Below are 25,684 nucleotides of genomic sequence, written 5' to 3'. Positions count from 1 at the left end.
GTAAGAGTCCAGCTTTATTCTTCTGCATGTGAATACCCAGTTTTCCCATCACCATTGTTGAAGAGACTATCCTTTCCCTATTGTGCAACCTTGGCACCTTTGTTTAAAAGTATTTGACCATATACATGATGGTTTATTCTGGGGCTCTACTCTGTTCCGTTGGTCTATATCTGTCTTTATGCCAGTATAATACTGGTTTGTTGTTTTTTGTTTGTTTTTTATTTTTATTTTTTACTGTTTAAAATACCTTTATTTAGATATACTTTATGCACAATAAACTGCACATATTTAAAATCAACTTTGATACCCACATACACAATGAATCAAGATAGATATTTTCATTACCACCTAAAGTTTCCTCTTGCGCCTCTGTAATCCATTCCCTCTTCCACATCCATCCCTAGGCAACCACTTATTTATATTCTGTCACTTAAAACAATTTGAGAATTTTTAGAATTTTATATAAATGGAATCTTAATGCTTCTTTTTATCAGTGTTGTTTCACTTCACCTAGTGACTTCAAGGTCCATACGGTTTGCTGTACTTATCAACAGTTCTTTCCTTTATATTGCTTAATAGTATTATTCCATTGTATGAATATATAACAACTTGATAATCCATTTGCCTGTTAATGGATACTTACTGGTTTTTAATTTTTACCTATTACAAAGAAAGCTGCCTTGAACATTCATGTAGAAGTCTTTGTGTGGACAGATGTTATCTTTTCTCTTTGGTAAACACCTAACAGTGGGATCACTGGGACATGTATGTTTAGCTTTTTAAGCAACTGACCAGCTGGTTTCCATCATGGCTGCATCATTTCACACTCGTCAGGACAGGATATGAGAGTTCTAAATGCTCCGCACCCTCCTCAACACTTGGTACAGTGAGTTTTTAAAATATTTGCCCTTTTTATTGCTGAGTACCAATTATTTTGATTACTATAGCTTTGCAATATGTTTTGAAATCAAAAGTGTGAAGCCTAAGCTTTGTCTTTCTATATGAATTTTAGGATGTTTTTTCAATTTCTACAAATATGCCATTGGCACTTTGATAGGGATTGCTTTTGGCAGTATGGACATTTTAATAATATTAAGTCCTCCAATTCACAGACAGGGAAAGTCCTTCTATCTATTTGTGTCTTTGTTTTAATTTCTTACAGCCATGTACAACTCTAAGTTTTTAAAAGGCCATTCTGCTTCAGAAGCAAATTCCTAACTCACCTATCAAATAAAGAAATCTATTCATTGAATACAATCACTATTAGCCATACAAACTTACTCTACATAGTTCAAAAACAGGTAGCTAAACAAGGGTATTAATAGAGTCTTATTTATAAGAGCTAAATTAAGATAAAATACCAACAAGATCAGAATGATAAATCTCTAAACTTTAATAATTAAAAACAAAGCTGTGAGGTAATCATCTACATTGTAAATGTTTTATTAATGTAGTTATAGTAACTCTTCAGTCTTTATTCTAATATCTAAACATTGACTAGCCATTTCTACCTTCCAAACCCTTTGGTAGGCACTGTGAAGCCTAAGTAAAATTAAAATATTCTTCATAAAGAGTTCAGCTAATTGCTCAGAAAACTATTAATACGTGAAATAAACAGAAGAGAAAAAATACCATTTATAAAAGTAACAACAAAGATTAAAGTACCTAAGAAAAAAACGGTTACAACTTGTTAAAAGTGTAAGACATTGTACAGTATGAAATTTTAACACATTAATGAGTTACTAAAGACTTGAGCAAACAATAAGCTATACCACGTTTGTGGACAGGAGAGCCATCATCCTAAAGTTTTTTTTTTTTTTTTTTTTGTCCAAGTTAATTCATATAAGTAACCAGCAAGATTTTTTGTTTGTTTATGGAATAGGCAAGTTGATCCTAAAATTCATATGGAAAGATATGCAAGAACAAATAGGAACAGCTGGAGAAAAAGTTGTTTTTTTTTAAAAATGAGTTCTAAGATGGAGTTAGCACTATCAGATATTACTCCATTACTAATACAGACTATTCCTAGTACCCAGTAGACATATATACAACAGAACAAAAGTTCTGAAATAGACCCAGCCACGTACATGAACTCAACACATGACAAAGATGATAAATCAAATTGGATGTTGAATAAATAAACAGTATTAGGTAGCCACGTGAAAAAGTAAATAGAAGCAATTCCATGACCTCAGAGCAGAATAAATTTCAAATGGAGAAAATATTTAAATGAAATGAAAACAGAAAATATATAAGAAAACAGGATTTCCACTGCTAGCCAAGATAGAATAACAGAGACCTGATTTACTACTCCTCCTTTAAAAAATTTTTAATCAGACAAAATACATTAAATAATGGTTTTCAGGACTCTGGATTTCAGGCAATAGAAGGCAGCAATCCCCAAGACACAGCAAATTTAAAAAAAAATCAGCCGTACAATTACCCCCAGTTTATGGCTACTGCACAGAGAGGATAAACCAAGACAGAACCCAACAGACACGGAGCTGTGATGAAACTGAATCCAAGGAACCAAGGAGCAAAAGTTCACAGTACAGAGTACCAAAGAGAAGGAAGCTGCAAAGAGGGAACCCTGCGCATGTGTGCCCAGCCACGTCTGGCTCTTTGCGACCCCATGGATTGTAGCCCACCAGGCTCCTCTGTTCATGGAATTTTCCAAGCAGGAATACTGGAGCAGGTTGCCATTTCCTATTCCAGGGATCTTCCTAACCCAGGGATCAAACCCAAGCTTTACTACTGAGATACCTGGGAAGTCTGAGGGAATCTCAGAGATCTGTAAAAACTCTCCAACATTTGAGAGTACAGAACACACATGCTAGGAAACTGCTGAAGTCCACCTGAAAGGATTACAGCCAACAGTGTCTGGCATTCACACAAGCTGTGAGAGTACTTGTTTTCCCAGGTCATTTTGTGAAAATTCCCAAGTTGCAGAGGCCACTGGGTAAGACTCAGGAAGGTCTTGCCCCAATAATGAATAATTCGTTCTCAACTGAGCACTGATCCAGCCCCACTTAATACATAAAAGCAAGAACTGAAAGTATGAAATTAGTAACTTTACTGCATTCCTGGACAAAACTTAGTTAAGATTGATAAAAATACAAAAATATCCAGCAGCCACTAAAGTAAAATTTAGCATCCAATCAAAGACTGCCAGGCATGCAAGGAACCAGAAAAATAGGACCCACTATGAAGGGACTAATCAATCAATCAAAATTGACCTAGAACTGAGGGACAAGTTAGAATTAGCAGAAAAAAAATTAAAAGTTATCATAACAGCGTTTATATGTTCAGTAAGTAGATGAAAATATATGTCCACCTAAGCTTATACACACACACACGTTTAATGTGATCTAGTTATACAATGGCATATTTTTCAGCCATAAAAAGAAATGAAGTATGGTACATGCTACAAGATGGATGAACCTCACAAACATCATGCTAAGTAAAAGAAACTAGTCATATCACTAATAGCATAATCCTGTTTCTATGAAATACCCAAAATCTACAATGACAGAAAGTAGCGGTTACCCAGGGCTGGAATAAGAAGGTGAAAGGAATGGGAAGTCCTTGCTATTAGGTACAAGGTTTCTTTGTTGAATAACAAAAATGTTCCAAAATTAGATTATGAGAATAGTCATACAACTCTGTAAATATACTAATTATCCCCCAAAATAATATTTTAAAAATATTTAGTATTTAAATACTACATAGAATGTATTACAAAAAATAAACCACTGAAACGTACACTTTAAATGACTGGATTATATGGTACGTGAATTATATCTCAAAAGGCTTTTATTTTTTAAATAGAGTAAAAAAAAAAGTAGACACAGAGGCTACAAAAAAAGGTCTAAATTGAGCTTTTCTAAAAATGAAAACTACAATCTATGAGATAAAAATTACATTGGATTTGATTAATGGCTAATAAAAAAATAGGAAAATAATAGTAAATTTTAAGGTATAGCAGTAAACCTATTCAAATGAAAGTGAGAGGGGAAAAAAAAATAAAAAAAAAACTGAACCATCAGTGAGCTCTTAGGCAGCTTAAAATGGCCTAAATATATATATATTTAAAGGCCTAATATATAAGTAATTGTATATTAAGGAAGGGGAGCGGGCAGAAAAAAATATTTAAAGAAATAATAGTTGAAAGTTTCCTGAATTGATAAACTCTTTAAACCCACAGATACAAGAAATTCAAAGAGTCTTAAGCACAAAGTGAAGAAAAATATGCCATAATCAAATTCTCAAAACCAATGATAAAGAGAAAATCTTAAAAGCAGCCAGAGGAAAAAGCATGCATTACATCAGAGAAACAAAGATAAGGATATCAGATTTCTTGTAGGAACCAATGTAACTGATAAGACAACAGAACAAGGTCTTTAAAAGTGCAGAAAGAAAAAAGAAAAAGGCCAGCCTTGAATCCCATACTAAGCAAAAACCTTTCAAAAGTAAAGGCATTTTTAAACACTCAAAAGATAAAAGAGATCTGAACTATAAGAAATGTTTAAAAAAAAAAAAAAACCTTCAGGCAGAAGGAAAATGATACCTTTTGGAATTCTGGCTCTACACAAAGGAATGAAGAGCACTAGCAGTGGTAACCACACGGTAAACACAGAAGACTTTTCTCAATTGCTCTTTAAAAGCTGATTGCTTTAACAAAAGTGAAAACAATGCAACACGGGGCTTATAATATACATGTAAGTAAAATGCTTAAGAACAACAGCATACAGGCCAGGGTGGGAGAATTAAACACCTAACAATTCATTAATCACTTTGTTGAGATAAAGTTATGACTTAAAATCCTCTTAAATCATTAAGAGGAATGATTAGCCGGTTTACTTACAGATTTTGCGAGGCAAGACACATCACAACCACAACTCTAAGATAATCAAAAGGCAAATGATAAAGAGAAAACACATTTTTAAGTCATCACAGATAATAATTTCCTAATAATATACATGGGGTTCCTGGAACCAATCCCCAATGGATACTGAGGGACAACAGTATTTACCTATCCATAATATCAAGTCCTAACCAATACCGGTTAGAACTCCATGCTTTCCCTGCCAAGGGTCCAGATTCAATCCCTGGTCAGAGAACTGAGATCCCACAAGATGTGCAGTGGGGCCAAAAATAATACAAAAAAAAAAAACCCAAATAAACCAAGTTTTAAAAACTATGAAAAGGTACTTTACGAAGGGACAAAGGGGAAAAAGAGGGGTTATTCTAAATAGAGCTTATATTTACAACCTAGAAACCATGATAGGAATCCATGGCTTACAACCTGTAAATATTTCTACCAATTTTATGAAAATTAATGTACATTTTCCTCGGTAGAGGAGCCACAAAGAAATACATAATTATATATCCATATACTGAAATAATATACGTCCTCTAAGACATATTTGAAAGCAAAAGTAAAAGTCACTCAGTCTTGACTGACTCTTGCAACCCCATGGGCTATACAGTCCACGGAATTCTCCAGGCCAGAATACTGGAGTGGGTAGCCTTTCCCTTCTCCAGGGGATCTTCCCAACCCAGGAATTGAACAGGGATCTCCTGCATTGCAGGTGGATTCTTTACCAACTGAGCTATCAGGGAAGACATATTTAGACACGTACTTATTTTTAGGACAATGAAAGATTCCGCTGTGACATAAGTGGAAAAAAGTAATGATAAAATTATTTCATGTTTATCTTATTCATATGAAAATATATCTCTTTACAGAGATACAAATATACACTGAACAATCTAATAGGCTAACTTGCTCACCTAAAAGGCACATTCCTGTCTCTCTGTGGTTGGGTGGGACCACGTGATAATTCTAGCCAATGAACTATAATGAAAATGGGTATTTAATTGTTGATCAAGACACTCCACAGCATTCTTTTCCCCTCTGGCACAGAGACCAGCTGTATTAGAGACTGTTCTGCTTATAAGCCTCGGTTCCCAAACAATTACAATAAGCAGAAACCCTTGCCAATCCACCGTGGCTGTGAAACAGAAACAAGAATTAAATCTTTCTTTTAAACTAGGGGCTTCGGTCGTGGCTCAACTGGTAAAGACTCTGCCTACAATGCAGGAGACCTGGGTTCAATTCCAGGGTTAGGAAGATCCTCTGGAGAAGGGAACGGCTACCCACTCCAGTATTCTGGCCTGGAGAATTCGATGGTCACAAAGAGCCCAACATGACTGAGTGACTTTCACTGTCACTTTAAACAGCTGAGATTGAGAAGCAGCTTATTATTACAGTATAACCAAGCCTAAACTAACTGATAGAGACCACTCATGCTAGTAAAATCACTGATCTTTTTCTTTTCTTTATGTGATGTCTTTTTAAAAACGAGCACCTGTATCTTAAGAGACTTTATTTGGAGGTGGAGGACAGACACAGGTTTTAGCATGGGCCTTAGCATGAAGCAGATACTGACTCAACTCAGAGGCTTTTATCATCACATCTTAATTTAGAGCAGCTTGAAAGCATGATCAACTAGGATCTTCCAGCTTGCTTTGTTCCAATTCTGTGCTCACTGAGCAACCTAAGAGCAGTAAAGAAAAAAAAAAAGGCAAGGTACAGATCAGTGGGACTAATGAACCATAATTTGCATGCGAGGACACAAACATACATACATCTGCACACACAAACATACATATATTTGTAAATACATAGAAAATCTCTGGTAAGTCGTAGAGGAGGTCAGCTTTGTCAACTGATCCTGAAGAGGGGAAATAAGCCACTAGGTGACAGATGAGAGTGGGAATCTTACTCTCTGCTGTTTATACTTTTGTAGCTTTTAAACTTGAACCATGTGCATGTATTATCTAAAAAATAAAAAAAGGAAAAACAGGCAACTCTAGGTGAAGAGTATACTGAGTGCTGTTTAGTGGGCCATATTTCAAAACCAGAAAGCCTAACAAAGGGACTTGCATGGACCAATGATAAACATGTCAGGAACCCAGGATCAGGAATGCACCTCAAGTACAAGGAACATGATTACATAGGGCAGGAAAGATCCACAGCACTAGTTTTTCTAATAGGTTCTAAAAGCTGCCCACTGATATTCAGGAAAATGATGAAAAACTATCTCTAATGTCTCCAAAGTTAAGGCTTTTAATAATGAATCTTGATCTTCTGTGAAAGCTTCAGCATTGTTAAATTCCAACTCTTAACAAGATTCCCACCCCCCACCCCACCCCCAACCCCCCCCAACAGACTGAATTACTGTTTCCAAAGAAAATGAAAATGAGCTATGCAAAGCTTTATTTATATGTGAAAAGCATCCTAAAGTAGGAAAAGAACTCTTACTTACACTATATAAGGTAAACTGTAATTTCCCCTACTTTGTATCTGTGTAACACTTTGTACACACATTATACAGTGATTTTAAACTCTTGAGCAATCATTAATAAATCAATCGTTTCATTTATCTTGAACCATTCACAAGAGTACCTAACACTCGCTACCTGGCTTTACTAGAAATAAACGACATACGGTAGCTGACTTCATAGGCACAAACTCCATTTAGCCGAGGATGAGGAGTTCCTGGAAATGGCACTTGCTCAGAGTCCGCAGTGTCCAAGGAGATCAGATCTGGCATTCTACACTGACAATGGCTCAGCTCCTTCCAGTCACTTCACATTCACTGAAGTCAGGACTGTCTCTGGTCCTAATGTTTCTAGACGCTAACCACACAACTGTGAGTTAAACCTCCAAGGTACAGTGCTCTTTATTAAGCTTTTCATTAAATCAAAGAACTTCCAACTATCCTTAATTACACACAAATCTTTACACCTTGTTTCCTGAAACAATTCCTTGCAAAGGCCTCTTTAAGCTCGCATCTTACAGCTTAGTACTCTCCTATTGGGTCTTTCCAGAGAAGGCAATGGCACCCCACTCCAGTACTCTTGCCTGGAAAATCCCATGGATGGAGAAGCCTGATAGGCTGCAGTCCATGGGGTCGCTAAGTCCATGGGGGCATGACTGAGCGACTTCACTTTCACTTCACTCTCATGCATTGGAGAAGGAAATGGCAACCCACTCCACTGTTCTTGCCTGGAGAATCCCAGGGACGGGGGAGCCTGGTGGGCTGCTGTCTATGGGGTCGCACAGAGTTGGACACGATTGAAGCAACTTAGCAGCAGCAGCAGCAGCATTGGGTCTTTCTAACAAACGCACTGTGCCTTTTCTCAACATCTGCAATCAAAATTGCCCCACCAGGACAAAGCACAGGGACAATAACACATTCAACTCAGATAATGGTTGAGGGCTAAGTAGCTAAGAATACACTAGTAGCACTAAGAGCATGCAGAAAAAATTTAACTATACCATAACCAACTGCAGGGGTCACCCGCCTATTCTCCCCTTCTCAGCACAGAATCTAATGATACCAACATTGTTTCAGGACCTTCTCCCACCTGCAGGGCCCATGTGGGCTGCTTTCACAGCACTTCAAAAGTATCACTCACCCTCTGAGCTGCTGCTGCTGCTAAGTCGCTTCAGTCGTGTTCGGCTCTGTGTGACCCCGTGCGACCCCACAGACGGCAGCCCACCAGGCTCTACTAATGTACAAATATCTCAGCTCCCTCCACCCTCACTTGTTCTATAGTGGCTCCCAGATTTCCTGTGGACTCAAACTTCAGCTGCTGCTGCTGCTGCTGCTGCTAAGTCGCTTCAGTCATGTCCAACTCTGTGCAACCCCGTAGACGGCAGCCCATGAGGCTCCCCGTCCCTGGGATTCTCCAGGCAAGAACACTGGAGTGGGTTGCCATTTCCTTCTCCAATGCAGGAAAGTGAAAAGTGTAAGTCGCTCAGTCGTGTCCAACTCTTAATGACCCCATGACTGCGGTCCACCAGGCTCCTACGTCCATGGGATTTTTCAGGCAAGAGTGCTGGAGTGGGGTGCCACTGCCTTCTCCGAAACTTCAGCTACCACAATAGAAACTTGCTTGGCAAGCACCTCCTGACCCTCTCACTTACCTATTCACTCTACTTTGACAACTGCCTGGGACCATCTCCTAAAGAAAGTACTTGCCTTGGAATCCTTAACTCAGTCTGTTTGCAGGGTACAGGTACAAGAAACAAGACACTGACTGCAGTTTTATGTATGCCTATTTATAACTAGTAGAATGTTTTGATGACAACAACAAAGCAGTACTACATATGGCTAAGTTAAATGGGTTGTGTAAAAGGTACACCAAAAACTGGCATTATTTAAAAATTGCTTTTGAGGCAAAAGGGCTTCCCTGATAGCTCAGTTGGTAAAGAATCCGCCTGCAGTTCAATTCCTGGGTCAGGAAGATCCACTGGAAAAGGGATAGGGCTACCTACTCCAGTATTCTTGGACTTCCCTTGTGGCTCAGCTGGTAAAGAATCCGCCTGCAATGAGGGAGACCTGGGTTCGATCCCTAGGTTGGGAAGATGCCTTGGAGAAGGGAAAGGCTACCCACTCTAGTATTCTGGCCTGGAGAATTTCATGGACTGTAGAGTCCATGGGGTTGCAAAGAGTCAGACACGACTGAGTGACTTTCACTTTCACTTTGTGGCATAAAACAACAAAATTTATTAATCCTATTCATAAATCTTAACATTAGAATAATACTTGTTTTTTGAAATCATTTTAAAATACAATCCTTAATCCAAAGCATGGACTTTTTTAAAATACAAGTTTATCGCTTAGCCTTTGGAATATTTAACATTTTTATTTTAGAAATTCCCAAAAGCATTTTAAAAAAAATCCTTTAGCACTGAGCCTGGAAATGGTTTTTTTTTAATCTATCAACTTAGCCTCTAAAAATGTATTTGTTCAAAATAATCTGAGTAGGTCCTATTAAATAATACTTTAAGGTTTATCTCCCTTTTCCTGCCCTCTTGAGTAAGACAGATTTCATTAAATAAAGTATTTTTCCATTTTGGAGCAAAGTTGTTATTTCATTCAAGTTAACTGCAGTGTCTTGACATTTGTTACTATTGGCAAATAAGAGCAGGACACAAGGGGGAGGGAGGAAGAGGATATTTCCCCCATGCTGGAACAGAAACTATCTCCAGTCCCAACAATCATCCTATATACACACAAATGTCACCATAGTAGTCGCAATGGTACTCTTAGGAGGAAGGAGAAAGCAGACTTCTGTGTGTTACTATGATCAAAAACAGTTCCTGTGGGTTCAGCATGGGAATGTTAGAGAATCTTTCATAACACAGCTCACACCTCTTTTCCAAGTATCCTAATATTTCAGAGGCATCTGTCTTTTGAGTGTCCATGACATTCACAGATAAGTCCTCCATGCAATACAGGTGATATAGAGAGATACTCATATATAGGTATAGATATCACCCAGTTCTGTGTACTGAAGTCACTTCCCAGAGATCCGGGGTCAAGTATGAAATCTCTATCACAGCTCTTGCAGGACCCATTGCAAGGAAGAAACTATAAAATGCACTCAAACATATCCTAAGTGGATTTTTACTTCAAGCCTTTTTAGTCACAATAGTTTAAAATTAGACTTTGTGTTAGATTTCCAGTTCAAGATGGCAGAATAGAAAGATGTGTGCTTATCTCCTGCTGCAAGAGCACCAAATTCGCAACTAGCTGTTGAACAACCATTGACAGGAGGGCACTGGAACTCACCAAAAAAAGATAACCCACATCCAAAGACAAATTAGAAGCTGCAACAAGACAGTTAGGAGGGGCACAATCATGATAAAATCAAATCCCATATCTGCTGGGTGGGTAACCCACAAACTAGAGAACAATAATACCAAAGAAGTTCTCTCACTGCTGTGAACATTCTAAGCCCCACATCAGGCTTCTCAGCCTGGGGACAACAAAGGGAAGGGAGATCCCCAGGGTATCTGACTTTGAAGGCCAGCAGGATTTGATTACAGGACTTCCACAGGACTGGGGGAAACAGAGATTCCACTCTTGGAAGGCACAAACAAAATCTTACATGCACCAAGACCCAGGGGAGTGGAGCAGTGACCCCTCAGGAGACTGAACCAGACATACCTGCTAGTGCTGGAGGGTCTCCTGTGGAGGCATCAGTCAGCAGTGGCTCACCGTGGGCACAGGCTCACTGGCAGCAGCAGTCCTGGAAGGGGCCCCTTGGCATAAGTCCTCTTGGAGGTCCCCACTAACCCTACCATAGAGCCCTACCCCAGGCCAAACAACTAACAGAGAGGGAGCACAACCCCACCCATCAGCAGACAACTGGATTAAAGTTTTACCAGAGCAAGACCTAGTTTTTCTATCTGCCAGTCCCTCCCATCAGGCAGCTGATACAACCCTCTTAGCCTCCTCCATCAGACGGCAGACAGAAGAAGCAAGAAGAACCACAATCCCACAGCTAGAACAAAAACCACATTACAGAAACTTAAGCAGGATGAAAAAGCAAAAAGTTATGTATCAGATGAAGGGACACAATAAAACCCCAGAAAAACAATTAAATGTAGTGGAGATAGGCAACCTTCCAGAAAAAGAACTTAGAATAATGATAGTGGAGATGATTCAGGACCTTGGGAAAACAACGGAGAAGGTGCAAGACCTAGAACTAAAGAACAAACAAACAGATGAATAATACACTAGAAGAAATCAACGGAATAATTGAGGCAGAAGCACAGATAAATGACCTGGAGGACAGAATGGTCGAAATCACTGCTACAGAACGGAATATAGAAAACAGAATGAAAACAATGAAGACAGCCTAAGAGACATCTGAGACAACATTAAATACACCAACATTCACATTACAGGGGCCTAAGAAGGTGAAGAGAAAGAAAAAGGACCTGAGAAAATACTGAAGAGATAGCAGCTGAAAACTTTCCAAACATGGGAAAGGAAATAATCAAGTCCAGGAAGCACAGAGAGTTCCAGGCAGGATAAACCCAAGGAGGAACACCCCAAGACATACACTGACAAATCAAACTGACAAAAATTAAAGGCAGATAAAATATTAAAAACCACAAGGGAAAAATGACAAATAACATATAAGGGAACTCCCATAAGGTTATCAACTGATACCTCAACAGAAACTCTACAAACTAGAAGGGAATGGCATGATATATTTAAAGGGATGAAAGAGAAGAACTTACAACCAAGAATATTCTACTCAGCAAGACTCTTGTTCAGATCTGATGGAGAAATCAAAAGCTTTACAGACAAGCAAAAGTTAACTAAATTCAGCACCACAAACCCAGCTTTACAACAAATACTAAAGGAACTTCTCTATGCAGGAAATACAAGGCAAGGAAAAGACCTACACAAAATAAGTCCAAAACAATTTTAAAAAATGGTAGTGGGATTACACATATTGATAATTACCTTAAATGTAAATGAATTAAATGCAGGAACCAAAAGACATAGACTGGCTGGGCAGATGAAAATATCATGTATGCACTTCCACTTACAACATCATTCTACTTAATCCCCCAAACTGTATGTGACTATTTTATACTGCTAGGTTAATCATGTTTCCATTATGGCTTGCAATTATAATGATCTTATTATATTACTATAATGATTTTATTTTTTGTGAAGCTATTGATTGTGAAAACTGATAAATGTCTTCTACTATTGTGATTTTTGCTTAATGAAATAACTATCATGATTGGTCAATAGAAAAATAATAGAATTCTGTATCACAAAAACTATCATTTAATAGAAAAACCTGTAATTACTTTTTAAAATCCAGATGCAAATCAGACTTATCTTGGAACTTTTTGAAAAATACAAATGCCCCGGTATTGTTTTTCTTCAAAGCTCCAGATGTGTTTCTAAGATGCAGCCATGTTTAAAAATACCCAGACTATATGATGATCTTTTATCTAGTTAGTTTCATTTTTTTCTACTTCATATTCAGTGCTCCCATTTCATTTAATTTATGTTTTCCAATTTGTTGGTTTCTTTTTTTAATGTTCTTTATGTATGTAAATATATAAAATATGTATATATTTTTTTAAATGTATGAATTTTTGCTAGCTAAAAAGTTTATTACATTTTGATTCCACTTATTTGACTCAGTGTAAATAGAATGCTACATTTAAAATTTATAATCACTCAAAATTTTTATATATTTCCATGTATTTTGGCATCTAGTATTGCTGCTAAAAGTGTAGAAAGTTTTCTGTCTTAGTGATTTAAAAAAAAAACTGAATGACCCTTGAAACTTCTAATCCAGTTCTGAGAATATAAAGAAACATTATGCTGTAAAAAAAAAAAAAAACAAAATTAATATGTAATACAGCATTATTAACTAAAGTACAGATTTTGCTCAAATCTCACAAAATTTTATGCCAGTGTACATTATTTGTTTTCATACATTACTCAAGACTCCACATTGTATTTAATTACATTGATCAGCTTCAGCTGCATGCAACAAATTCTGGTAAATTCTCTTTTAATTTTTATTCTACTTTCCAATTTTCCAATTTTTCCTTATTATGGCTTCTTAGATATATCCCTCATTTTAAAAGCAGACATTTAATTTCCAAATACATAGGAGTTTTAAAAATATCTTTGATATTAACTTTTCATTTTGATACTAATTTCTCATTCAAATGCTCTCTTCTCTGCAATCACTTTCTGTGTTTCTGCAGTCTTCTAACTTTATTGAGACTTTCAATGGCTAAGCCATAGATCTCTTCTGGTAAATGTCACCCTGCACTTGAAAATATGTGGGTCATTTTCAAATATCTTTCAATACTGATCTCTAAGATAATTCCACAGTAATAAGAAAACACTCTCTGTATAATTTCAATACCTTTAGAGGATGAAATTTCTGCACCTGATTTTATGTCTTTGGATATGTTCCAGTGTCTCTAAGCTTACAGTCTATGGGAACTTGAATTTGCATCCTACTATTGTGTGAAAATTGTATAAATCTTAATTATGTTGAATTAGTTCATAATGCTTTTCAGGTCTACTATATTCTACTTCTTTGTACATTCATTCTATTCATTTCTCAGAGTTTGATATTGAAACTCCAATTAAAAATCTTAATTTATCTACTAAAACAAACAATTATAATGTACAGTAGAACTATATGTAACTTTGTTCTGTATTTTCCAAGTTGTCTGTAAATGTGTTATCTTATTTTCACAATTTAAAAAATAAAAAAGAAAGATAAGAAAAATACAACAGAGGAAAAAAAACAGTAGTTTCAAATTAGAATATAATAGTGGGGTTAAAATCCCAACCTCAGTTGTGTTTGCTAGCTAAATTCTAAGCTTTTTTGAGTTTATTGTCAAAAAAGGAAATAAATGCAAGTTAAGATGTTTGTTTCACTTGATGCTTCCAAAAAGCTAATGACAATAGTACAATATAAAATTCTAAGAGCAGTTGAGAACAGCTCTCAAAATGTAAAATCATAATGTTAATTCTGTTACACATTCGAGTCAAAGCAATTCTTCCTCAGCACCTATAAAAGAACGTGAAAATCAGAATGCTTTTCAGTTTAAGTCACACACACCAAATCTAGTTCTTAAAATATTTAACCATCTTCATCTTTAGTGCCTCTAATTTAAGAAGCAATATTCAACTTAAAAGGTGCTCTGTAATTACCTCCTTTACCAATAAATAAGATATTCTTAAAAATAAAACAAAGTATCTCATTTTAAATTATGTCCTATGTGATACTTTGACATTCAAATTACAGATACAGAATTAATTGGAATCTAGACCTTTCACTTTAGCTGTTTTAGTATAGTTTTCAGTATATTGTTAACCACATGCATATATTCATATTATATATATATATATATATAATGACTAGTTATATACCAAAATGAAGCTTTTTCTCGTTTCTTTTAAAGGTTAAAAACATGCACGAGAAAGACACCATGAGACAGATCATTTTCACCACATATTGAAAAAAAAATTCACTTTGTGTAGGAATTATCAAGTGACATTTCCATCACAAGTTTCTATAAAACTAACGCTGTTTAAATCTAAAGAGCAAAATTACTTAATGATGACTTATTCCTTCATTGCCTGTCTTCATTGAGATAATGACTTAAGAGTACATTCCTTTCTCAATCTTTCAGTGATAACAAGCATGTTGTTACTAAATCTTCATATCCCCTCCTCCCTTCATCAGTAATACTTGGCCCAGTGCCTTGTTCAAAGCAGTTGCTCAATAAATATTTGTTAAATAAATTCCATAGCACAACTTATACGAATACAAATGAGGATAAATGAGCAAAATGCAGAGAATGATTCAGCTGAGACGGTCCTAAAATAAAGGACTTTGCAGAATTCATAATCTGTAATGATATTATAGCATTATGGATTGGATATAAAAAGATCAATATCATAAATTGCATAGCAGTGCCAAGAAAGTAATTTTACTTTCAAATTAGAACTTGAAGGAACAACAAATATCATCAGCATCAGGAACAAGATGTTTTTCTTTTGTGCAAAGTACATTGTCAACCAAATTTTACTGGTATAAAAGTAAACTATCTGAGAAATGAAATAAATATGCTATATCATGCAATTAGAACAAATTTACCCTGCCTAACTTGTTCAGCTTTTCAGACTGAAAGACAATCGGACCAAATTTTTGAACTGACTGGTGAATAAAGAACTCTAACAGAACTGCTCCTCTAGAATATGAATGATACTAAGAAAGGAGCTGAATAAAAGATGAAGAGAATAAAGTCAGAAAATGTTTAACTGAAAATAATATATGGGCCATTCAGATTTGTTCTTTTGGTAAATAACTGTAGTTGAAAATCAAAAAGAATCAGAATATTTTTTAAAAATAGGATATAAAAGAAGTCCCCTGTTCCCAAAGTTCAAGTTGGCATTTCATGAGATTTCCCTCTTATCAAACACTGTAAGATATATGCCTGGCCACTAAGCAAAGAAATGCCAAGAAATAACTAACCTGTGGGGGGCAGGGTAGGGATCAAGAACAGCTGTTACAATAACTCATTCTAAGTATCCTTTCAGCAAATGCCTACAAAAGTAAGATTCATTTTAAATAAAAATTTAGTATTACCAAAAACATCTACCATCTAAAATACAGCACTCATAATTAACCCAACAAAATATCACAGCAACTACTTCCAGCATTATCTGTAACAGAAACCAACAGAACTTTTCATATAAAGACAGATTTCAACTTAAGTTGTAAACATATGAAAGATACTTTACAGTTAAAAAAAAAAACTAAAACTGCTACCTAAGACTAAAATTAAAACAAACAAACAGGAAGGGATGGAACCAAGAGTCACAACTAACAGGTTAAATCTACAGTTTTAAAATCATCAAAGAACTGCAAAGTATAGTCAATGATCTGAATACCTTTGTTGGAGCAGTATCCATGAAAAGCTATAGAAAAAAAGAGAGAGAGAGAGAGAAGGGCTTAAAACTTTCAAAAAAACTCGAGAATCCAGATGAGATGTACACATTCCAGTTAAATAACCTTGTATAATCAGAAGTCAAAATCAACTTCACTTTGGAAATTGTTTTCTAAGTTAATCCCTCGCTAATGTTAGTCAGCACTTTGAGAAATTAAATAAATTAGACTAAACAACCTTGGAGGCTAAAAATAAAAAAATGTAAAGAAACAGTATTTGAAAATTGGTTATCTCCTGCTACACCACTCTTTTTGTCTTCAATACAATCTCTCCACTTTTCACCCTCAGCAACCCCTGCACCTACTTACCTCACTCATAAATGTGTCTGACCTAAGTGAAGACCAGCTTTGACATAGAGATAAACCAATCTACCCAAGTTTTCCTTTCTATTTAAAGACAATTATAAAAGTAATTTTAATGTGAAGGCCTTAAAGGACTTACTAAGATCAAAAATATTCTATAGCTAGCATGGGAAGAAAAACAAAATACTGGCTACTAAAATTGTTTTTTCCCAGTGTAGCAAAAAAAAAAAGTAGATTTAAAGCTATCATTTCTTATCTTATTTATATTATTTTCTGACTCCCACCCCTTCCAAATAAATTAGGTTTCTGTGCCACACATTAAACATTAGAGAGGCCTCTTGAAAGGTAATTTGTTTTACCCAAAACAAACACCCTGTCTGCCAAGAACACCACCAGTATCAACGCTTTTGGATCTGTGAAATACTCTTTAAAATGAAGGTACTAGAGCACAGTCAAGATTTAAGTTAGCCACTCTGAAAAATTTGTACTTCATCAGTAAATAATTAACTTTAAATAACCTTCTACCTGAGGCTCTCCCATGAGATCTTTGTATTTTTTTATGAAGAACTCCCCCACCCCCAGCTCCACCCCCATAAGCTTAGTTACGATTTAATAGTAAGCAATATATGAACTCTTTAGTATAATAAAAATACATAACAATAGCCTCAGAAGAGTTTTGTTTTATTCTTCCTCTTACAAGAAATCTTTGAAGAGAAACCGTTAACGTTTTTCCCAAGGCAGAGATTATCAACTCGGCGCCAAGCCTCCTCCGCGGCTCTGACAAATACTGAGCCAGCCTCATCTGGAGTGTTTCTGCCCTGAAGATCACATTCAGAAGCAGGGCGAGGAACACACTGCATTTTCACTGTTCTGAGTCACCGAACCTTTTGTGCAAGCACACATGTGAGGGAAATGTTTGATTCTGAGCCTGAAACCCTCCCAACCATGACTGACTGTCTCAGCATGCCCGCTGTACCCCCTGCCTTGCCCACTGCTGGCACACTTAATATATCAGAGACCATTTTAGGAGCCCTGGTTGTCATGGAGGCACCAGGCCAGGCACTTAACATGCGTCCCTTTCATTTCATTCTCCCAACAACTCTGCAGACTTTTTAAACAGAGGAGAGAATTCAGGCTCCAAAAGGTTATTAACAATCTAGCTGTGTTCAGTCCTTGAGTGGAGAGACACCAGCTTTCCCTGGTGTCCTGGAGCCTAACTACTAGAATTAGCTCTTTAAAAACTCTACCATCAGTTTTTCTTCCCCAGAGATTTCAACCATACTATGGTTCCCCTACAGGCTAGTTCTCCTTCAAACCCTCCAAGTTTTATTTTTTCAAATAAAGCAGAAAACATCACCTCCATGAGAGCAGGGACTATCTCCAGCAGTAACTTATTTTAAGCACTTAAGGCAGGGGTGGGTGGGGGTGGGGGTGCAGGTAGGGATGGGGGAAGCCTGCCAGAGTAGGTATTCATTACAGGTTGAAGGAATGAAATATCTGGAAGATTAGGGCTCTAATGACGGCCAACTTGCAAAGTATTAGGTTGGTGAAAAAGTAACTGTGGTTTCAGACCAAAAATTTCAAATCACTATAAATAGGCTCAAACACATCTTTGTTAAACAAAATAGGAACCGTGACAATCAATACGGTTTTGCCAACGAGAAATAAGTTGGTTCATTCCTGTAGCGTAAAAATTTTGTGCTTCAGGATTTGACGAACTCTTGGAAAGCATTTTCTGCCTCCTGCTGGTTGTGGAAGCATTTTCCCTGCAAAAAGTTGTCAGGATGCTTGAAGATGTGGTAGTTGATAGGCAAGAGGTTGAGAAGGGCAGATGAGGCAAAACTTCATAGCCCAATTTGTTCAACTTTGGAAGCGCCGGTTGTACAGTGTGCGGTCAGGCGCTGTCGTGGAGAATTGAACCCTTTCTGGTGACCAACGTCGGCGGCAGGTGTTGCAGTTTTTGGCCAGCGCATCTCAACAATTTGCTGAGCACACTTCTCAGATGTAATGGTTTCAGACAGCTACAGTGGATCAGACCGGCAGCAGACCGCCAAACAGTGTCCATGACCTTTTTCAGTGCAAGTCTGGCTTTGGGAAGTGCTTTGGAGCTTCTTCTCAGTCCAGCTACTAAGCTGGTTGTTGCCAGTTGTCTATGAAATCCACTTTTTGTCACACGTCAAGCCAATCAAGAAATGGTTTACTGTTGTTGCATAGACTAGGAGCAGACAACACTTCAAAATGACAATTTTTTTAAATTTCCAGTCAGCTCCTGAGGCACCCACTTATCGAGCTTTATCACCTTTCCAATTTGCTTCAAATGCCCAAAGACCATAGAATGGCTTGAGTTTTTCAGCAACTTCTCTCGTAGCTGTAAGAGGATCAGTTCCAATGATCTTCTCAATAGGTCGTTGTCAACTTCCAATGGCCGGCCACCACGCTTCTCATCTTCAAGGCTTTGTCTCCTTAGCAAAACGTCTTGAACCACCCCTGCACTGTACGTTCATCAGCAGTTCCTGGGCCAAATGCGCTGTTCATGTTGTGAGTTGTTTCCACTGCTTTATGATCCATTTTGAACTCAAATAAGAAAATCACTTAAATCTGCTTTTTGATTTCCATAGTATAAAATAAACAGCAAGTAATAAGTCATTAGCAAAAATAAGCAAGAAATATACATTAAAATACGTATAACATAACCACATTTTAAGAGTATATTCCAATATCAAGCAGGAAAGTTCAACAATGTAAAATCACAATTACTTTCATACCAACCTAATAGCATGAGCTTGGAAGGACCTGAATTGTGTACTTAGCTTGCTTACTTTTCCAAGTTTACTAGATAATTATTCATCTCTCTAAATTCAACTTTATAAATACTATTTATGTTGCATCATCTAAAAAGTAGCAGAGGAATAACTAGATGTTCAATGAATCATTTACATATAACTGTGAAGCAGCTTTATCTGTCAGAAATAAAAAGCAGGTAATCAAGACTTTCCCAAAAAGAAGTTGCATCAATTTTGCTAAAATTACATCTCGAATTCCTCAGAGGGAAAAATGGACAACTGTGAAATTTCTAGATAATCTCTTAAAAATCTTCCAGAAAACACCAGTCCAGTCAATTCAGAGTTCCCCCGAGACTACGTCAGAAATATCCAAGAAATGTCACTGGTATGCACCAGTGCCTTCCTTCCATCCTAAAAATCCACAAAATGGTTTCCTTCTAGCTCTCTCCAACCCTCATGAAATCTGGGGAAATCCATTCTCATTCTAAGGCACAGAGCAGTTAATCTGTGTTGACTGTCAGCTCCTAGCATTAATACCATCTCTGTAAGCCAGTTACTCTACTTTCCCTTCATCTTTATGCCCAAACACTCTATGTGGCAGCAACACTGAAACGTGTAAAGTGTCCGCCTTTTTATTGTTGCCTGAGAATTAGACTCAAAGCAGATGACTAACATGATACCATCAGAAATAAAGATGCTGAAGAAATAAGCAAGTACACAAATCAAGGAAATAAATTCACACTATGCACAGAGTAAGTATACACATGTCATGAATAAAAAGAAAAATGAACATTACAGACTTTGATGAGTTTCAGTTACTAAAACTCAGTAACCTAGTACATGAAACTCTTGAAGAAAAATTATTTCCTCTTTAATCAGTGCCCCAGGTTAATAGCATTCCTTTTCTATTAAGAAAACTATGCTTCTATCACTGCAAACAATGAATATGCATGATTATTTTACACAATAAGCATTCAATAAATTCTTGAACTAATGAATAAATTTTCCCTGTCTAATGATATCTAGCATGATTTTTAAAATCCCAAAAAGAAGGGGGGAAGATCAATGCTATATCTGTTCAATTTTATTTGATGAGTATCCAATACACCATGAATTAATGCTTTTAAATAACAACCCTGACCTCAATTAGAGCTTCTCCAATAAAATTATTTACTGTTACAATATACTCTTTAAACAGTAGAATATAATGGCAGACACTGAAAAAGAGTTTTTCTTCGATTTAAGACAAACCACCAAGAAAATCTTTTAAGGCAGTAATTACCGTCAATTTTCTCTACTAGTCTGGAAAAAATTTTTAAAGTAAAATAAATTGAAGATGTGTACCAACTATTAAATCCTATAAATTATCAAACACAGAGATTATGCAGTAATGTATAGTCTTTAAATTTTGTTTCTATATTAATAAAGAGGAAAGGAAATGTGCTATGTCATTCATGGAGGGTCCTATTTAAGGGACAAGAATATATACCAATCAAAAAGATTCAGATTTCTGGCCTCAAGGAGGTTCACAGGAAAATAAAAAACCTGACTGTGGGGAATTTCCTGGTGGTCCAGGAAATTCAAGTAGGGGAACTAAGATCCCACAAGCCTTGTGGCCAAAAAAAAAAAAAAGAAAAAAATAGAGCCTGACTGTATCCAACACTTTTTCCCTGGGTATTTCTCTCATCCAGATACCTAGCTCCAAATTCAACTAAAAGCCCTTCTCACTTCCCTTCTTCCTCCTGCTTCCTAACTGATAACTCATTAGGATCTTATCTTTACTCAGTTTCTCTTTAGCATTAATGCATATAGTTTCTTTCACATGATTCACTGATACTGCAGCAGGAAAACAGGTAACACTCATGCCACTGCATATGGCAAGAACTGAGTGAATGGCTAATGAGAGGTTGATGGGGTCTGCTTAGGAATAAAACCTGGGTCAATCTGCTCCTTCTAAGAGTAGTGCCCAGTTTATCACGGAGGTGGGCCAGACAAATAGTGACCACCTAACAAAGGACAGAGGAGCAAACACAGGAATTAAACATTCCATGTTAAATGTACACACGTGAAATACCCTGGGATCTATGGGAATTCAACTTACAGATAAGATAGATTGTAACAGAAATGTCAAGGGACCAAACTTTTTAAAAAATTAAAAGGTAATATATTGAAAGGCAGAGTGGGGAGAATAATGTATATTAATGTTTACAAACCAACCCCACTGGGAAAGAATCTTCACAATCCTATAACAAGTATCGGTGAAGATGTGGAATAATTGATAATTGCTAGTGAGAATGCTGGTGGTACAGCTGCTTTGGAAAAAAAGTCTGGCAGTTCATGGAGTTACCATGTGATCCAGAAATTCTACTCCTGTATGTATCCGAAGGAACTCAAAACAAATGTCCACACAGAAACTTGCATGTGAATGTTCGTAGCAGCATTATTCATAATTGCCCTAAAAGTTCACTCACAAATGAATAAAACTCAATAAATCTGGCCTGACCACTTCACATTTATGACACAGTCACACATGTAGGTAGATAAGCACACTGATGCTATCTGTGTGCAGCAAGGACTGGAAAACCTCCAAATAACCATTTATTTATTAGCATTAAATAAATGACAATTAAGCCATACAATGCAACAATTTGTTGTTTAGCCGCCGAGTCATGTCCATCTCTTCTGTGATCCCGTGAACTGTAGCCCACCAGGCTCCTCTGTCCATGGGATTTCCCAAGCAAGAATACTGGAGTGGATTGCCATTTCCTTCTCCAGGAGATCTTTCCAACCCAAGGGTCAAACTAAAATCTCCTCCTGCATTAGCAGGCGGATTCTTTACTACTAAGCCACCAGGGAAGCCCTACAATGCAAAAATACGCAACCATTAAAAAGACCACTCTTGTGGGAAGGAGAGGGGAGCACACACAAAAAAAGAGAACCATTCTTGCTGGTATGGCACAGTTTGCAGAAACTTAAGTATGAGTACAAAACTGAAGGGAAAGAAGATGTTACAAGAAAGGGAGACTAATTATATTCATACATCTGTTTTGACTTTAAAAACGTGCATACACTATTTTCAGAAAACTGAGGGAAAAACAAATTGAGGATGGTACCAGGTTGCCATTTGCTGAGGATGAGGTCTCAAGCCTTCCCTACAAACCCAATAAAAACAAATCCCCACTTTGCATCCTAAGTTACGGCACTTATCACATCCAAACAAACTGATTTAGTATCATTTTTCCCAGGAAAACAAGACTGTCACTAAGGGATACATGGAGGAATTCTAGGGGAAGTTCATTTCCTTAAGCCCTTGGGTTAATCTTGTCGAGATTATCTGGGCTTGTAATCTAAATAAGAGTACTGTGATTATATATGGTGCACCAATTCTTGCCTCAATATTCTGCTTGGTGATATCTTCTGACATTAATTCACTGATCACTACCTCAGGAGAGCAAGCCACACTGCATTTTTTTCTCCATAAAGAAGGAAAATTTACTCCAATGACTTGGCTGACAGAAACTTCCTTTAAAACATAGACATTTAAAGGTATATATGTATACATTTAAATCCACATATCCTACTTTATGGTATTATACTTCATATCTGTTTTGGTCTAAGCAGTAATTAAAACCAAATGAGGCAGTTCTACACGTACTAATACAGAACAATCTTTTTGCTAAGAAACACTGAAAACAACGTGCAAAACAATGTACTGTATGCTGCGGTGGCTTGGGTACGGTAGAGAATGTATACATGTAAACATGCCAGTCTATTTCTAGAAGGATTCACAAAGGACTAGCAGTGTAAGCTGCCTCCAGGTTTCGACATCCGGTTGCTGAGACCAGCTTTTCTCTATATATAATACTCCTGTTTACCTTTGGAATTAAGAATTCTGTACCAAGTAAGCGTTACTTGTCCTAAAACCAAATGCTACTCAAAAAGGTCCTTAGAATAGGTATATATAACAAGACACAAGGACTGTGTGTGTCCTTCACCCGGGCCATCTCCTCGGCAGTGTACACCAGTGGGACCTGGGCACAGCCTAAGCAAGAGGGCTTCACCTCCTTCAGCGCCAGGCGCTAAGGTGGAGCTGGGCAGGTGCCAGTGAAGACACGGACTTACTGCAACCCCTTCCTCCTCCTCCCTCCTCCTCCAGCCCCCAGGGGCCTCTTATTCAATGTAGAAATCTTCCGCTCTACACTCTACTTTCTGTGAAATGGACCTTAGTTTCCAACTGCCCATCAATCTAAAAACATTTCTAATAAATTTCTGTGTTTGAACATTTTCTAAATTAATGTTCTGACCACTCCAGCTCACCTGGTTTATCAAAGGCTATGAGCGGGAAACAGTTTACATCAATAAGAACCCTACACACCGAGGTGTACACACTCCACGCCACAGAAAGCGGACTGAAAATTCTCTCAAATGTAGATTAAGCTGGGGTGTTTACAAAGCGTTTCCACATAGGTCATCACATTACACGCCTTCCACAAGCTTCAGGGTCAATCCTGGCAAACCCGACGGCTCCCAAACTGTATTTATAAAGTCTTCAAGAATTTGTAGAAGAGTTACTAATAATAAAGCAGCTATCAAAAGGCTGCCTTTCTACCTGCAATTTCTCAGAAGTGACAACTCCGGGCATTCATCACACTGAACGGTTCAAGTGCCATCAATGTGACATTCCTTCCAGAAGCAAGACAGGGGAATTATCCCGAGGTCTGGGGTGTGCTAGTGCGCGCGCTGGGGAGAGGACGAGTGCAATGAGAACCAGGGCGAGGATCTGGCTTCCGCGCCCGGCCAAGGAACGCCGCCCCAGACGGGATTTCCCACAGAGCAGCGGAGGTTTGGCAAACGCCAAATAAACGCTGCAGCTCGGGTGCCGGCGCGTTCAGCGCGCTCGGGGAATCCTTTGGAGTGATTCGGAGGTTCACATTCCTTAAGGGCCAACCGAGCTTGCAACCCAGGAGGCGGTATCAACTCGAATTTAGGAAAATCCCGAGGCGCCGAACAGACGCCAGCAATTTAGAAAGGTGACCCTCGGGCCATCCTGCTGGGGTAGGAGGATGCAAAACAGATAAAGTTACAGCTCTCAACAAACGCAGATGGAAACTCGGGGTAGGGGGGCGCTCCCAGAGCCAGGCTCCTGAAGGGGGTGTGGCCGACTAGTGCTTTTAGGGGGTGGCGTGGAGGCGTGTCAGTAGGGCCTTGGGAGACGCCTCTGCTGCCCTAGGTGGGTGGGCTAGGACCCCCCCACCCCGAGCCGGGCGCCGCGTGTCCCAGGCGCCCCGCCATGCTCTCGCTTGCCGGCTCACCGGTGATATCCAGGTACAGATCGTCCTGCTGGTCCAGGTGGTGCAGTTCCTGCGACGTGGAGCTGCGGCTCTTCTTCACTCCCGGAGAGGACGACGAGCACCGCCGCGAGCAGGGGGGCGCGGCGGCCCAGTTCGGCCGCCTCTCGCTCTTCCGCTTCATGGAGGCGGCCGCGGCCCGTCAGGGGACCACGACCATGGCCTCGCGCGCCCACTAGCCCGCCGAAGCCCCCGCCAACCCCGCGCGCGGGCGCTCGGGGCGGCGGGCGCGGAGCGGCGCTGCGGCGACGGCAGGCGCTGGCGGAGCCGGGCGGGATGTGGCCGCGCGAGAGCCGGAGGAGGGGCCTGGCCCACCGCGCCTGCCCCGCTCCCTCCTGCGGCCGCCGCGGGACCCGCGCAGCAGCCCTCGCTACAGCGCCTCCTGCCGCTGCCGGCGCCCCCCAGCCCGCCCCCAGGTGCCCGCAGCCCGCTGGCGCGGCCGAGGCGAAGGTGCTGCCGCCAGCGGCTGGAGCTGCTCGGGATAACCGCGCGCGCCCACCGCGGCCACTGACGCTGCAGCAGAGGCGCCAGAGCACAGCGGGCCGCGGCTCCTGGGGACCCCAGGAGGGCTGTTCCGTGGAGCTTCATTCACAAAAAAGGGCCCACAAACCTCCTCGGGGCCCGCAGACTGCGGCCTTTCATTGGTCAGCGGGGCGTGACGTCACGTAGACGGGGCTTTTCTACCGGCAGGTAGTTGGTGACGCCATAAAGAAAAGTCTGAGTGGTTCCGCCAATCAAAGATAAAAGTGTGCTCGTGACCCTTGGCAACCTCCCCTACTTTTCTGCTGTTTCTGTGTTACCGGAGTGCCTAGACCCCAGTTCCTAACTTCCTTTGGAGAGTCACCAAAGCTTTACACAGCCGAACAACTTAAC

At 38.8% G+C, this 25,684-nt stretch overlaps 1 protein-coding gene and 1 long non-coding RNA gene across 8 annotated transcripts in view; both read right to left on the bottom strand.

Annotated features, from left to right (window-relative positions):
* The window catches only part of CDC14B (cell division cycle 14B), a 130,755-nt gene extending 105,330 nt beyond the window's left edge, over positions 1–25,425 (bottom strand). For all 7 annotated transcript variants that reach the window (XR_011254250.1, XR_011254251.1, XM_069575726.1 and 4 more), the window contains exon 1: positions 24,776–25,425. Coding sequence is in view for 5 of the 7 variants with exons in the window: in XM_069575726.1 (XP_069431827.1) it covers positions 24,776–24,935 (160 nt within the window). In the remaining 2 variants the exon portion in view is untranslated. The remainder of the gene's footprint in view (positions 1–24,775) is intronic.
* LOC138433321 (uncharacterized) lies at positions 13,418–17,409 on the bottom strand. The gene is made up of 4 exons (XR_011254254.1): positions 17,378–17,409; positions 16,323–16,349; positions 15,904–15,975; positions 13,418–14,433 (listed from the first exon to the last, which is right to left on the bottom strand). It is a non-coding gene; the product is annotated as an uncharacterized lncRNA (long non-coding RNA).
* Positions 25,426–25,684: the final 259 nt, after the last annotated feature.

The sequence above is a fragment of the Ovis canadensis genome, chromosome 2, assembly GCF_042477335.2.
Source record: "Ovis canadensis isolate MfBH-ARS-UI-01 breed Bighorn chromosome 2, ARS-UI_OviCan_v2, whole genome shotgun sequence".
Taxonomy (NCBI): Eukaryota; Metazoa; Chordata; class Mammalia; order Artiodactyla; family Bovidae; genus Ovis; species Ovis canadensis.
Note: the sequence above shows the minus strand (reverse complement) of the source record. Positions and strands in the feature narration are given on the sequence as shown.